The 13,208-nt window shown below is 54.1% G+C and overlaps 5 protein-coding genes across 5 annotated transcripts; 2 read left to right on the top strand and 3 right to left on the bottom strand.

The window, feature by feature from the left end:
- Positions 1 to 448: 448 nt before the first annotated feature.
- B0T26DRAFT_737375 (uncharacterized protein) lies at positions 449 to 2,272 on the bottom strand (the record flags this gene model as incomplete). The annotated part of the gene is made up of 2 exons (XM_060443438.1): positions 449 to 637; positions 713 to 2,272. The coding sequence occupies 2 exons, from the start codon at positions 2,270 to 2,272 to the stop codon at positions 449 to 451; spliced, it is 1,749 nt and encodes a 582-aa protein (XP_060303748.1).
- A 1,836-nt stretch (positions 2,273 to 4,108) lies between these two features.
- B0T26DRAFT_634355 (P-loop containing nucleoside triphosphate hydrolase protein) lies at positions 4,109 to 5,011 on the bottom strand (the record flags this gene model as incomplete). The annotated part of the gene is made up of 3 exons (XM_060436622.1): positions 4,109 to 4,591; positions 4,631 to 4,782; positions 4,855 to 5,011. 3 exons carry the CDS (start codon positions 5,009 to 5,011, stop codon positions 4,109 to 4,111), a joined length of 792 nt encoding a protein of 263 aa, XP_060303747.1.
- Positions 5,012 to 6,712: 1,701 nt separating this feature from the next.
- On the top strand, positions 6,713 to 8,393 carry B0T26DRAFT_634230 (LETM1-like protein-domain-containing protein; the record flags this gene model as incomplete). Its single annotated transcript, XM_060436607.1, has 2 exons — positions 6,713 to 6,773; positions 6,832 to 8,393. 2 exons carry the CDS (start codon positions 6,713 to 6,715, stop codon positions 8,391 to 8,393), a joined length of 1,623 nt encoding a protein of 540 aa, XP_060303746.1.
- A 1,087-nt stretch (positions 8,394 to 9,480) lies between these two features.
- B0T26DRAFT_671097 (uncharacterized protein) lies at positions 9,481 to 10,090 on the bottom strand (the record flags this gene model as incomplete). Its single annotated transcript, XM_060439281.1, has 2 exons — positions 9,481 to 9,877; positions 10,011 to 10,090. The coding sequence occupies 2 exons, from the start codon at positions 10,088 to 10,090 to the stop codon at positions 9,481 to 9,483; spliced, it is 477 nt and encodes a 158-aa protein (XP_060303745.1).
- A 467-nt stretch (positions 10,091 to 10,557) lies between these two features.
- On the top strand, positions 10,558 to 13,038 carry B0T26DRAFT_689875 (uncharacterized protein). Its single transcript, XM_060441058.1, has 2 exons — positions 10,558 to 11,293; positions 11,390 to 13,038. Exons 1-2 carry the CDS (start codon positions 10,988 to 10,990, stop codon positions 12,611 to 12,613), a joined length of 1,530 nt encoding a protein of 509 aa, XP_060303744.1. The 5' UTR covers positions 10,558 to 10,987; the 3' UTR covers positions 12,614 to 13,038.
- Positions 13,039 to 13,208: the final 170 nt, after the last annotated feature.

The raw sequence follows: 13,208 nt of genomic DNA, 5'->3' as shown, positions 1-13,208 counted from the left end.
TCTCTCTCCTCCCCCCTTTCTTAATATAGACTGCCCCCTTTTTGTCACACACTGACTTTATGGAGCCTTGTTAAAGATACGACATAGTGCTTAGTCGTAATCGCATGTAACTTGAAGTAAGTGAGGCTGTATACGGAGCGGAATGATGAAAACGGCTTGCAACCTGAAAGAAGACAACATTGGAGCAGAGGAAGAAGAGAAGGAAGACGCTGGGGAATGTGAGGAGTACACAGCCTCGAGGACGGCGGTTGTGTAGGACAGACTACCTAATCAAGTGCGTTTTTCTCTCTTGTTTTTCTTTGCGTCGACATGACGACTTGATAGTCAGTCACACATATGATGTCTCTACGACGGTCGAGGAACACGCACTTTGCATATAAAAGAGGAAGGCCTCTTTCGATTTCATGGAAGACATCAAAATTTGAACACTCTTTACACTCCCTCTATACTATAGACTCTGCTTAGAAAGTTCCCAGAGCGCCCTTAGCACCGCCAGCCCGCCGCCCTGGGTCTCGACCGTCCTTCCGAGTCCGCGAGAGTTCGGGTCACGGAACTCGGCCTGGCTCCTCTCTTTGAGAACAGCTAGCTCGCCGCCCGCTTTCGAAGGCAAGACCTTAGCATATTTCCCTATCAGAAGCTGGCCGCCGGGGGGATCATCCACTGGCTCGGACAGGCGTGCCTCCTGACCGGGCTGCGGAACATGAGGCTGCACCATCCACAGGGGGTCATCCGGGACGCCATCGTTTCGATAGTCCACAACACCGTCGTCATCCGGGAGCGCGTCTGGAGGGATGTAAAAGTCTAGCGCTGTGAAGTTCGGGAGCCCGGCAGTCCACCACATGCCAAACTTGCCTTCGCTGTCGCGGGTACCTCGAGCAGCCGCAGCGTTGTGTTCAAGCCAGCCAATATATCTATGGCAGGCTATGGAATGTTCTGTACGCAAGCTATCAAATGAGCGGGTATCTTGGTTGGCGGTGGTGGGCTCAAGCGGAGAGCAGAAAGCTGTGAAATGATGCATCCAGATCCCCTTGAAGGTCTGTCCGTCCTGCGAGCAGCTGGCCTTGATATCACAGGCTTCTTCGAGAATCCCAGCCCTGCCGAGTCCATGCCAGGGTGGCACGAACTTTGGGAAGAGTTGCGCGAGATCGTCTATCGGCTGGTCCCTCGCTAGGTCGTATCCAGTTGCCCAGATGACACTCTGGATCAGCCTATGGCCTTCTCGAAGATATGATGGGTTGCCTGTGACTTGAAAAAGGCCGAGCTGACCCGAGAGAATAACGCCCTGGTTGTACGTATATACCATCTCATCGCGCTCGTCACACTTTGTGTTGTTGCCTCCAGAGTCGTAGCCAGATACGTGGAAACCATCGACATATAATCCTTTGCTATTCGTCATATTGGAGGACGCCAACCACTCATAACCATCTACAGCCGCCGTTAGGTATATTGGGTCATGAGGTTTCCAGTCTGTAGATACACCAGCTGGGGGGCTATTTCGGCCGTGATTAGCGCCAAATGGAGCGGCGTTAGAATCTCCCGGGAAGTAGATATACATGGAAATCGATCCGGCGATATAAAGTTCGTTCGTGATGGCGTTCTTATATGGTGTGAGCCGTGGGTTCCAGTTCATGCCTCCCCCACACAGTTTTGTGTCCCATCCCACAGAGGCCAGTTCCCAGAATATCCTCGCTCGGTGCGCGAATGCAGGAACCCAGAGATTCCCATGCCAGCCATCATTTTGGGGTGTTCCTGTAGAAAACGTCGCCGAGTTGACCACCTCTAGATCCCTCCCAATGCGGGTGTCAATGAACTTGACGGCGTCAAGCCAGCCCAAAACAACCCAGAGCATGTCGTCAAAAGCCTGGCCTCGAATCGCAAAGGCGTCCTGGCCGAAGTAGAATCCAATAAGCTGAGAGAAGTAGAGGGATATTGTGTTCTCCTTCAACAAGTAACCCTCGCCCATGCCCGGGTGAACAAGCTCCAGGCCGCGAGAGAGGGACAAAAGGGCACCGGCAACGTGAGATCCCATGACGGCGGCGGTCCAGTCGATGGCCGAAGGCCACGTGCCTACCCAAGGCTCGAAATATGCATCCTGCAGGACTCGTAGCGCATCGAGAGTGTCGTTAAACAACTGCAGGTCTGGACCGACTGCTGCTCGAGCTCCCAAAGGGCCGCTGTTCCGCGGGTCATTTGCGAGATGAGGCGGGAGAAAGGAGGCCGAGGCGCAAGCACCAGTAGCAAACGCAACCACTTTACTCCATCTGACCAGCATATTGAGCTGCCCAGCGGAGGGGGAAGAGGACGAATAGCCAGGACAAACAGAGAGCAAGGAGTGACCCCCCTACAATCGTGCCTGGCAATTGTCAATTGTCGAAGGGAAGAAACGAAGGCACTGGTACTGCCCAAGTCCAACTCCACGGGCATCAAGCCTCTCAACCTTGAAATCTTGAAGGGCCAAAGTCTAAACAGCCCAGTAAACGGAGACGACTCCTGAGAGCCGAGAAGAGATAACAACAGCAACAACCACCACCACCGCGGCAAGCAGGCACACAAAGAAAGAGCCGAGAAAAGGAGCCAGTTAAAGCAATTGGCCAGTTAGCTTTCGACAACCCTCTCACCCTCTCATCCCGACAGTGTTCGCTGCACGGGATATAGAAGCGATGATGCGCCAGCACAGAAGCACTTGAAGCTTTTTTTTTTGAGGCGGCGACTACGAACGGCGGAGAGAAGCCCGTACCTAGGAAAAGGACGACCGAGAAGCGAGTGCGTGGTAATCTCCCTTATACTAACAAGAATGCGGACCTGAGCAGAAAGCGTTCAAAAAAAGAAATGTGACAATGTGATGCTGGAAGGAACAATGGAAAGACTGGCCATATGCCTAGCCCCATTGATCAAGGAAGGTCATGAGGGGTTTTGTTCGTCGCTACTCCGTACGTTTCTATTGTACTGTACCTCCACTCCTTTTCGCTGTGCACATCTCACACACGCACATCACCCCGTCCCATCTAGTAGCCACGCGCCAAGACCGCTGGACGGCAAGGCGAGAGAGACTGAGAGAGAGAGGGCGTGATCAGTGTCGGTCCATTCAGCAGCTCCAGCATCCATCCATTACGGAATATTACCTACCCTCCACCAAGGCAAACACCCTAACGCCCCTGCAGTTCGAGTGCAAGGTCGGCTGTGCGTAAGAGGCACAGGGGGCCCTTTCTTGGCACATGAGAGCGCGGGCGGGGCAAGCGGGGGAACTGGTCCTGTCTCACCCCTTCTTAGCGGGCAATCAACTTGGGTCATAAAATGTACGAGGTACTGGACGGCAAATCTGGGGTGATTGCTATAGTGTACTGATCGAAAGCAAATAGTGGCCTTCCATCCGAGCCAAAGGGATGGATCTTGGATCGTCCGTCAAAGGGGATAAAGCGGGTTAATGTGATATGAGGCTGGGACGAGGAACTCTGTTCTAGGTTCTTTGAATAAGAATAAAAGAGGCATAAATCCTGACAGCTTGGTTTGACACAAGTTCGCTACATGGACTTCGTTGAAGCAACTTACAAGATTCAAGCCCGTGACAGGTTCTTTGACTATTGCCATTCATGACCTAGGCAAGCTAGGCTATTCTTTGCTCTCACGGGTTAAAGACCCCTAACCTCGCGACTAACTAAAACACAGCATAAAAGAACAATGGTTCATACAAGAGCCGTGATTTGATACATCGTGTCTTCGATCGGAAATTCAAAGACCCCGAAGACAGGCCCCACCAAAGCACCGTGCTGCTTTTTAATAGCATCGCTTCGAGCTACCCAGGAGTAGCTGGATAAACGATAAAGCGAGTAAATCCCGACATATGGCACACCCGACGAGACTCTTATCGTCTGACTCAGTTCCCAAACGCCGTGGGAGAATCAAAGTGAACCCGTATCTTGCAACCCTCGTGAACGCCATGACGCCTTCCTTGTGCGAACCAGCAAAGAGCCTCCCTCTACCCGCAACACGTACAGACCAACAATCGGGGCATTTCGGAACGACACATGCCCGCCGACATGGATTATAATATATACTAGAAAAGAAACACGAGAAGAAACCTGATAGCCTAAAAGTGTAAAGGACAAGATTAGTCAACGAAACGGCGCTCAAACTCGCGGAATAGCTTGGGGCTAATCTCGTCGCTGCTCATCCCATTGACTTCCCACAGCACACCCTTCTGCGCATAGTGGTCTAGCAGGGGCTCGCTGGTCTCCTCAAACTTGCGAAACCTCGCGCGGTACACCTCCTCGTTGTCGTCGGGTCGGCGCGTCAGGGGCTCGCCCGTAATGTCGTCGTGGCCGGCAACCTTGGGGGCGTTGAAGTTGGTATTGTACACGCGCCCAGAAGGCTCGTGGACCCAGCGGCCCGATATCCGGCCCATAATGACATCAACCGGCGTCTTGATGGACACGACCATATTTATTGGTACGATGTGGTCCAGCTGAGCAGCCTGCACCGCCGTGCGCGGGAAGCCGTCGAGGAGGAACGAGGCGGCGGGATCATCGGAGGGTTGCGCCTGGACGTGGCCCCGGGAGTGTGTCGGCGACGAGATGAAAGATGCGACTTCGGCCTCGGCCTCGAACGAGGAGGACTGGTCGGTCGGGTCAACGATAGCCGAGGACGAGGCGAGCGTCATGACGTTCCCGGCTGGGTGAGTCGAGAATATCCATCCGCGCTGATTGAGCTCGTTGCGGATGAGCCGGAGTATCAGATCGTCAGGGACCAGCTCGCCGGCTTTGATAGTGCGCTCGACCTTGATGCCTGCACGGGGAGTTGGTTAGAACTGGGGCAACACCGACCGCCTCCCCAAATCATCAGACTTGCTGGACATACCAAGCGGCGTCCGTTGTTTGACATTGAGCCGAAGCAAATCCCCCGAGCTTATTGACGAAAGCTGAGGGAATCTGTCCAGAAGCCGTTCCGATTGTGTTCCCTTCCCCACCCCAGGCGCCCCGACAAGAATGACTCGTGCAGCTCTGCGGAGGCGCATAATTTTGTGAAATTGTTTCGGGTAGGCGTTCGCGGGTAGGAGCAGCGGGAGCGCCAGCTAGGGAATAGGAACAAAATGACGCGCTCCCTAGGTTTAGAGAGGGGGGCAGAGGTACGAAGTATATACCGAGTTCCCCGGGCCTGAAGTTGACGGCCCTCGGTTGTGCGGGGAAGCAGGTGAAGACCTAAGATGTGGCACGCACAATCGATATGCCGAGCGACAGCGGCCGAGACGACGGATGCGAACTCAAACCCAGAAAGTCTCAAGAAAACGCCATGGCAAAGGTTTTACAAATGTGTGTAAGCGGTATAAAAGAGAGTGAAACCGTTTGTTTGGCGGCAGGGGAATATATTTGTGGTTCAAGAATGAGAAGCAAATGTTTTCAAAAATCGAGGATGCGGTACTCGGGCATCTCAAACGGGAAGGGCCCGCAGAAACGTGGGCTGTTCACGGTCGTTTTGGGCCCGAATCTATCTACAATGCAGTGAAAGGACGGTAATTTGGGTCGCGGGGAAGGTGTGGCGCCCCAAACTGGATTTCTCACAGTGGGGGGCAGTTATCCGTAATCAACAGGATACGGATTACTTTGGGGCCTTCGGTAAGGTACGAAGACTTCGGTCATCGCTCACCAAAATTCCACACGGAATTTGTTGAGGCTCGGGAATCGTAATCAGAACCCCAATCCTCCCAATTATGGAAAGCCCAGAATCCAGATTGTCCACGGAATATCCGTATCGGCAAAGGAATCATAAAACGAGCGCTTTGAAAACACGTGTTACTGCTTGCACCACTAATCCATGATTTTATTACCGGGAGGCTTCTAAAAGACAATTACGTGTTTTGCGGGACGGCCTAGGTAGCAACGAAACTCAAGCCTTCCACGAGAGCCAAGCAATTTCTCCCTTAGAGTTTCAGCAAGTGCCAGACTGCTTGTCTGACATGAACTCTAAGATACCTAAACCTATTATGAGATTGATACTCCAGGTATGAAGACAACATGGGTCGGACGAAAATACATTAACAACACGATGTGGAAAGTCTGAAGACGTGCTATTGTCAAGTTGCCACGACACAGAGTGTTCTCCGTTTCCGTCCATCGCTTCTTCATTCTCACATGGGACTCCCGGGCGTTGGCGTGGCATGCTGTGAAAGGCGAAAGGTTCCGAGAGAGTCCACAAAAATGTCTGTGATCGGCTGGAACTAGACTGAGCCTGAGAGCTCTAAGGCCCAATAGTACTTGCAAAGTCTGGCACGTGACTTGAGATCTCTGCTGAATCGCGTTGGGTCTCCAGCGGCGGGTAACACCGTGGCGCGGGGCGTCGCCTCCCCCCATGCCCGCGCTCTTAGGGCGCAAAACGCCAGATTTTGATGTCACCTTTTCTGCTTTAGCGGTCTTGATCAACCCAACCTGCCCGCTCTTCCCGGTTCTTTCATGGGATACGTCGACCTTCTCTTCTTCCACACCTGTACAATCTTCCGATCTGTATTCCTCCACGGCGAACTCTGAACTCTCGACGACCAAAATACGCTCCTTTCCATCGAGCAGAACCCGGGATTCGGTCCCATTCCAAGTGGCGAAAATCCCGTCCCCTGTCCCATCATTGCGACCACCGCTCTTTGCAACTCGAACGTCTTGCCAGGACAGAAAACGGCAGCGCTAGATACGTAGCCTTTCGTGGAGTCACAAAACTAGTGTTCATCATGAGCGCTTCAGCGAGTATTGCGCGGAGGGCGCTGGTCGTCAACCCGTTTCTGGGAAGCGGTAAGCTTGCATCCCTACTCGCCGTTTCGAGGCTTGATTTCTGACAGGAGTTGCGCAGGACGTGCTTTGCCAAGATCTGTTTTACTTATTGCCTCGATCAACCTGGCGCGCAATTCGCACGGCTCCATGTTCAACAGTTCGACTACTGCGCTACTTATCCCTCTCCGAAGCCTTACTACTAGGACGAGCACCCATACCGGAGGGCCGCCTTCGGGCCCGCCCCCAGGCTTCAACCCGGATGCGGCTAAGAAGCCGCTTCCTAAGGAGAGTGTTGGTACCGCAAAGCTGGCCGCTAAGCCAAAGACCGGTGATGTTGAGGTGAATGGACAAGCCAAGAAGGACGTTGACACATCAGCCGCCGAGGGAGCGTCCCTCACAAAACTTGCGGCACAGAAAGGAAGCACTCCGGAGAAGAGTGAGGCGGCGAAGAAGGAGGAGAAGAAGTTGACCCTAGGGCAGAAGATCAAGAAGGAGGTGCAGCATTACTGGGACGGGACAAAGTTGCTGGCGGCCGAAGTCAGCATCAGCTCGCGTCTCGCTCTGAAGATGGCTGCTGGCTACGAGTTGACAAGAAGGGAGCACCGCCAGCTTCACCGGACAGTCCAAGACCTCGGACGTCTGGTCCCCTTCTCGGTGTTCGTCATCGTGCCGTTCGCCGAGCTGCTGCTTCCCGTAGCACTCAGGCTCTTCCCCAACATGCTGCCCAGCACCTACGAGGGGCAAAAGTCCAAGGACCAGAAGGCATCTACCCTCCGAGCTACGCGCAAGGAGGTTAGCGACTTTCTTCGCCAAACTCTGAAAGAGACGGGCCTTCCGTTGACGCAGGCGACGGCGCAAAAGGAGGAGTTCACAAACTTCTTCCGCAAAGTCCGCTCTACGGGGGAGAAGCCCACGGCCGAGGATGTGATAAAGGTCTGCAAGGTGTTCAAGGACGATCTGACACTAGACAACTTGTCTCGGCCTCAGCTTGTCTCCATGTGCCGGTACCTTAACCTGAACACGTTTGGTACAGACATGATGCTCCGCTACCAGATTCGCCACCGCATGCGGCAGATCAAGGCCGACGACCGCGCCATCAGCTACGAGGGTGTCGACACGCTCTCCGTGCTGGAGCTTCAGATTGCCTGCGCTAGCCGCGGAATCAAGACACACGGCGTGTCTCCGGCAAGGTTAAGAGAAGACCTGCAGACATGGCTAGACCTACGGCTCCGCGAGGGCGTCCCGTCGACGCTGCTGGTGCTCAGCAGCGCGTACGGCTACGGGCAGGCCCAGAAGGATGGCGAGCCATCTAGCCAGATCGAAGCCTTGACGGGTGTGCTGTCGGCAATCCCCGAGGAGCTCTTCCACGAAATCGAGCTCGAGGTCCACAGCGCCGAGGGCGCTGCCACCAACAAGCAGCGTCTCGAGGTGCTCAAGGAGCAGCAGGAGCTGATTGACGACGAGCTCGAGCAGAACCAGGAGAACAACGACACGGGCTTCGCGACGCCAAGAGACACAGAGGACATTGATGAGAAGGAAGAGAGGATGCAAGCGGCGTCAGACAGCGTGGAGAAGGCTCAGGTCAAAGAGGCGGTGGAAGCCGAGCAGGACCAGGCCGAATCGCAAAAGGCTGACAAGTGAAGCTCATTGACGACTTCCAAGCCTGTGAGCATTCTTTTGAAGCGGAAATCAAGCTTCACAGCGGGTATTTTCTCTATCTCTCTTTTGTGATTTTTGTTTGAGTAAAATACACAAATACTAGAGCGGCCAACCACATGTAGGTATAGAAAAAGGGAGCAAGGAAAGTGGTAAGAGAAAGATAGAAAGGGAAATCATTCAACTAGGGAAAGGGTGTTCTTTTTTTTTTTTGTCTTGCACTTTTTTCAGCTCCTGGATTTCTAGCTTTTTTGTCTTTGGCTCTGGGAGGGCTTCGCGGCATCATAGACCAGCAAACCATCTCGACACGGACATTGTGTGAATACCAAAAAAAAACTCCTATTCATTATCACTACCCCTAGCAGCCCAGCGAGGGTACTGTACTAACTAGACGCATCCAGTTCTCTATTGCAGCAAAAGTATGAATGCCTAGCATACCCTCGTTGCCGTGGGAAAACAATCCTATTATTCACTAGTCCTCAACAAGCTCTCTGAGCCCTATGATGTAACTGCTAATCGCCCTGTGAGGACGCGAGAGAGAAGAGAGAGAGAGAGAGAGAGGGAGGAGGGGCTACCAAACTATCTCAGGCGCAACTGGGGAGTCGCCGTCAAACAGGTCGCTCTCGCTCTCGTCCTCGTCCTCGTCGAGCACCTCGTCAACCAGTTCGCCGTCTCCGTCCCACTCTACATTGTTTTCTAAGCGAATCCGTTTCCCCGTTATTACGTCAAATGCATATATATCAAGGGATGGCAGCTCGTGTGAAATGATCCTCACAGTCTGAGGGTTCCGTAAGCAGGCGGCGAGTGCTGCTATCTGGGTTTTTAGGGCTAACTCCTGCGGAAAGTTTCTAGCAGCGGTTCGGATAGCGGTACGATGTGATTGTGTCAGACAGCTGGGAGATGCTCAGATTAATGATGATTTCCTCGAGGGGGGCCGGGTTGTCGCTTGGCGGACACTCGAGCAGGGCCTCGCATATCTCCTCCATCTGGCAATGGAGACGTCGCAGACACGGTAGTAGGGAGTTTATTGACCGGTAGAGATGCACATTGCTGTTGTTGGGTGGTGATTGTTTCAGATGACAGCCCGCCTGTCGAGTTCTAGCGAAGTTAGATGTTTGAGAGAGAGGTCGGCTAGGCGGTCGAGGCGCAAGGCACTGCTCCGGCCTCTCGCCCGGATACTTAGAGATCGTATCCTTGGACTTCGCGGTAGCACAGCAGCTGCTAGCTTCGCTAGGGACGAGTCCAGTTGCGCAGCAGGGGATGACGACGCATCGATGTCCCCCACGTAGTCACCAGATGTTTCCCTCAGATGGTCCGTCGTCGGCAGCAGGCTAGACTTATCATGGTCGGCGACGCCCAGAGATAGCTCGAGTGTGACTATGTATGGAGGACTCCGCTTAAGCACTGCCTCATTCTCGGTGAATCTCCTGAGGGATCTCGCTGTGAAGTGCAGGTCTCGGATCAGGACCCTCCAAGCCAGGTCGTATCAGCTCCGGGAAATGGTCAACAGGCGGACGTCATGGGCGAAGAATTCAGAGCCGAGGTAGCCAAGAACATGGAGGAGAATCTCGGGAGGTAGCTGGGAAAGTGGCATGGCGTTACCTCACCTCGAAGATGTCGAGAGCACGAATTACGGAGTATAGCTGAATGTGTTTGATGGCAAAGGCTCGAGGCGAGTACATTGTTGGATGGGAATGATATGCCCTTCGTTGTGCACTCTCGCTTCCCGTTGTCACACCTAGAATACGTGTACGTTCCATAGTAATAGACTACCACATCAAGCACTTTATTCCAAAATCGCGAGAGAATAGGTACTTATATATCTTTTAGATGCCTACAAACTACACACCGACGCGTCCTTGCATCTATTTTCCCATCGACTTCCCAGCTGTTCCACTTACAGGCGCTTACAGGGAGCAAACCACATGAGGATTTCTTGATTTTAGGTAGGTGCGTAATACTACCTTATGTATGTACTGTACTCACATGCTACGTAATATGTAAATTTTGTCGTGTGCAGGCGGCTGTGTTGGTTGGGAAGGTCAGCGGCGCTGTTAGCGTTCCGCGTATCCGAGCAGCTTCTTGACTATCACACCTTAAACGTAAGGCGGAGTTTATCATTTCTTGCCAAATCCGAGACAATAGAGATGATAGATACTAAGGTAGGTTTATGATTACCGTATAGTGCTTTGTGCATACCGAATAGAGTATTAGAGTGGTTGCACAAAGCCTAAGAAGGTAGGGACTTTGGACGCTAACGAGACGCGGGCAAGTGCTCCCCCGCCATCAATACGTCAATCCTCCACCTTGGTCGCCAACATCGGCCTCGACGGTACTCAGCAACGTTTTAATTCTACTACATACCCACAACGCCGACTAGAACACTGCCTCTACCTCTTGAACAACGATTCAACTTTGCCGACAATAGATTTCTATCATAACCACGGGGCGTTAGGCAAGCAAGCAAGCAAGCGACAGCAGCTATTACAACAGCCGTAGCGATCCCTACACAGTGGAAGCGGGCCTCGGCGCGCAGTGGCGGGCACGTCGTCATCTTCGTCATCGAGTCGAGACACAAGATGGCGGTCATGGAGCAGGACAACTTCTCTAATATATCCTGGCACAGCGAACAGAACTTAGGGCCCGCCCATGGCACAGGTCCGAGTACGTCATCACCGTCCCACGATCACGACCACGATCACGATCACAACGGCCACGAGTATGGCGGCGGCGCCAGGGCAGATGGCGCGAGGGCCGGTGCCAGCGATGCCGGCCTCGAGCCCGCCGGCCACAGCGGCGAGATCCTCGAGTGCGTCGTCTCAGAGCCTCACAAGGAAAACGACGGCACCAAGGACGCATACGTCTCGTACCTAATTACCACCAACGTAAGGGAGCCTTACCACGTGCCTAAGCGCCCCAAACCATCTCTTCCCTTCCTGACTGCGATTGATAGCTAACAGGCGTCCTATATTCTGCTGCAGACTACATTCTCTACTTTCCAAAAACCAACGACGTCGGTGCGCCGGCGTTTCACCGACTTCGTCTTCTTGTACAAGGTGCTCTGCCGGGACTACCAGGCCTGCTCGGTGCCGCCGCTGCCAGACAAGCAGCGCATGGAGTACGTGAGGGGCGACCGGTTCGGCCCAGACTTCATGGCGCGGCGGGCCTACTCGCTGCGCCGCTTTCTGTCGCGGCTAGCGCTGCACCCCGTGCTGCGCCGGGCCAGCATCTTCCACACCTTCCTCGAGAGCCCTGACTGGAACGCCACGATGCGCAGCCGGTCAATAAGGGGGTCGATGGCGCCTCTAGGCTCTCCGGACCTGACGCCGTCGCTTCCCGGAGCCGGAGGGTCGGCGCCGGGTGGTGGCGGCGGCGGCGTCTTTGACACGTTCGCCGACAGCTTCATGAACGCCTTCACCAAGGTAAACAAGCCCGACCGGCGGTTCATTGAGGTCAAGGAGAAGAGCGACAAGCTAGATGAGGATTTGGGCCACGTGGAGAAGGTGGTAGTGAGGGTGACGCGGCGCGAGGCGGACCTCGAGACCGATCTCAAGGACCTAGCGGAGCAGTTCCAGAGGCTCATCACGCTAGAGCCGGGTGTCGAGTCGGCCGTCCACGCCTTTGCCGCCTCAGTCGAGGACACGGCCGCGGGCCTCAAGAAGCTCAAGGACCACACGGACCAGGACTATCTCGGCTCGCTGCGCGACATGGTGGCCTATAGTGGCGCACTCAAGAACCTGCTCAAGGCGCGCGAGCAGAAGCAGCTCGACTATGAGCAGCTGACCGAGTACCTGAACAAGAGCACGGTGGACCGCGACGCGCTGTCGTCGGGCGGCGGCGGGTACGGCGGTTATGGCGGAGGCGCCGTCTCGGCCCTGGGCGGCGCCGGTGGCTTCATCCGGTCCAAGATCGAGGACGTGCGTGGCGTTGACCACGAGCAGGCACGCCGCGATCGCCAACGCAAGCTTGAGCTGCGTATCGACGAGCTCACGCGTGAGGTCGAGGTTGCCCGCGCCGAGGCCGATAACTTCGCCGACCAGGTCGTGCGCGAGGTCGAAAGCTTCGAGTGGATCAAGCGCGTCGAGTTCAAGCGCCAGTTTGGCGGGTTGGTCGACGCCCACATCGACTTTTACGGTGGCGTCATTGACATTTGGGAGCAATACGTCCTCGAGATGGAGAAGGAGGGCACGGTCCTGCCCCCTTAGAAAGGTCGGCGGGCAACGGCTCTGGATCCGGCTCCGGTCCGGTCCGAAGTGGGCTGTGATTTGACCAATCTCAGATACTAAGGTTCTAGAGATGTAGGGTGTCTCTCTCTTTCTCTCTGGGAGACCTTTGCAAGTAAATAGACGAACGAGACGGGATTTGGGCCGGACATGGGGCGATGCTACTGTGGTACTGCTTCTACTGCCTTTTATCGGCGGCAATTAGGCCGTTGCCGGATGCTGAATGAATGGGAGGGGGTGGATTAATTCATGGAAGGTGGTCGCAAAATGCATCCTCCTTGTTTGTTATACAGCCCAGGGGAATTACAACTAGAAAGGGACGGAATTCAACTTGGAAGAGTGATGAGACAGAATACCGTGGGCTTCATAATCACTAGTATCAATTTGATATCTATTTTCTTTTCCGTTTTTCTTCTCCCTCCCCCTTTTTCAAGCAGTGAATTCTAAGGTTGTTAATTCTATACATTTGCCAAGACCACCCACCCTCTTTCCTATTTTCCTCTTCAGGGGCCAACAGAACTGGGAAGGGGGCTACTTTTGCAGATAAATCAATATCTGTGGCCTGACTACCTTACCT

The sequence above is a fragment of the Lasiosphaeria miniovina genome (genome assembly GCF_030549165.1).
Source record: "Lasiosphaeria miniovina strain SMH2392-1A chromosome Unknown B0T26scaffold_1, whole genome shotgun sequence".
Taxonomy (NCBI): Eukaryota; Fungi; Ascomycota; class Sordariomycetes; order Sordariales; family Lasiosphaeriaceae; genus Lasiosphaeria; species Lasiosphaeria miniovina.
This window is presented reverse-complemented; position numbering and strand designations above follow the sequence as displayed.

Excerpts from the sequence above, each read along its gene's own strand:
- B0T26DRAFT_689875 (XM_060441058.1), top strand. The coding sequence starts at position 10,988 with ATGGCGGTCATGGAGCAGGACAACTTCTCTAATATATCCTGGCACAGC. Across the intron at positions 11,294-11,389 it reads CGTACCTAATTACCACCAAC|ACTACATTCTCTACTTTCCA; the intron begins GTAAGGGAGCCT and ends ATTCTGCTGCAG.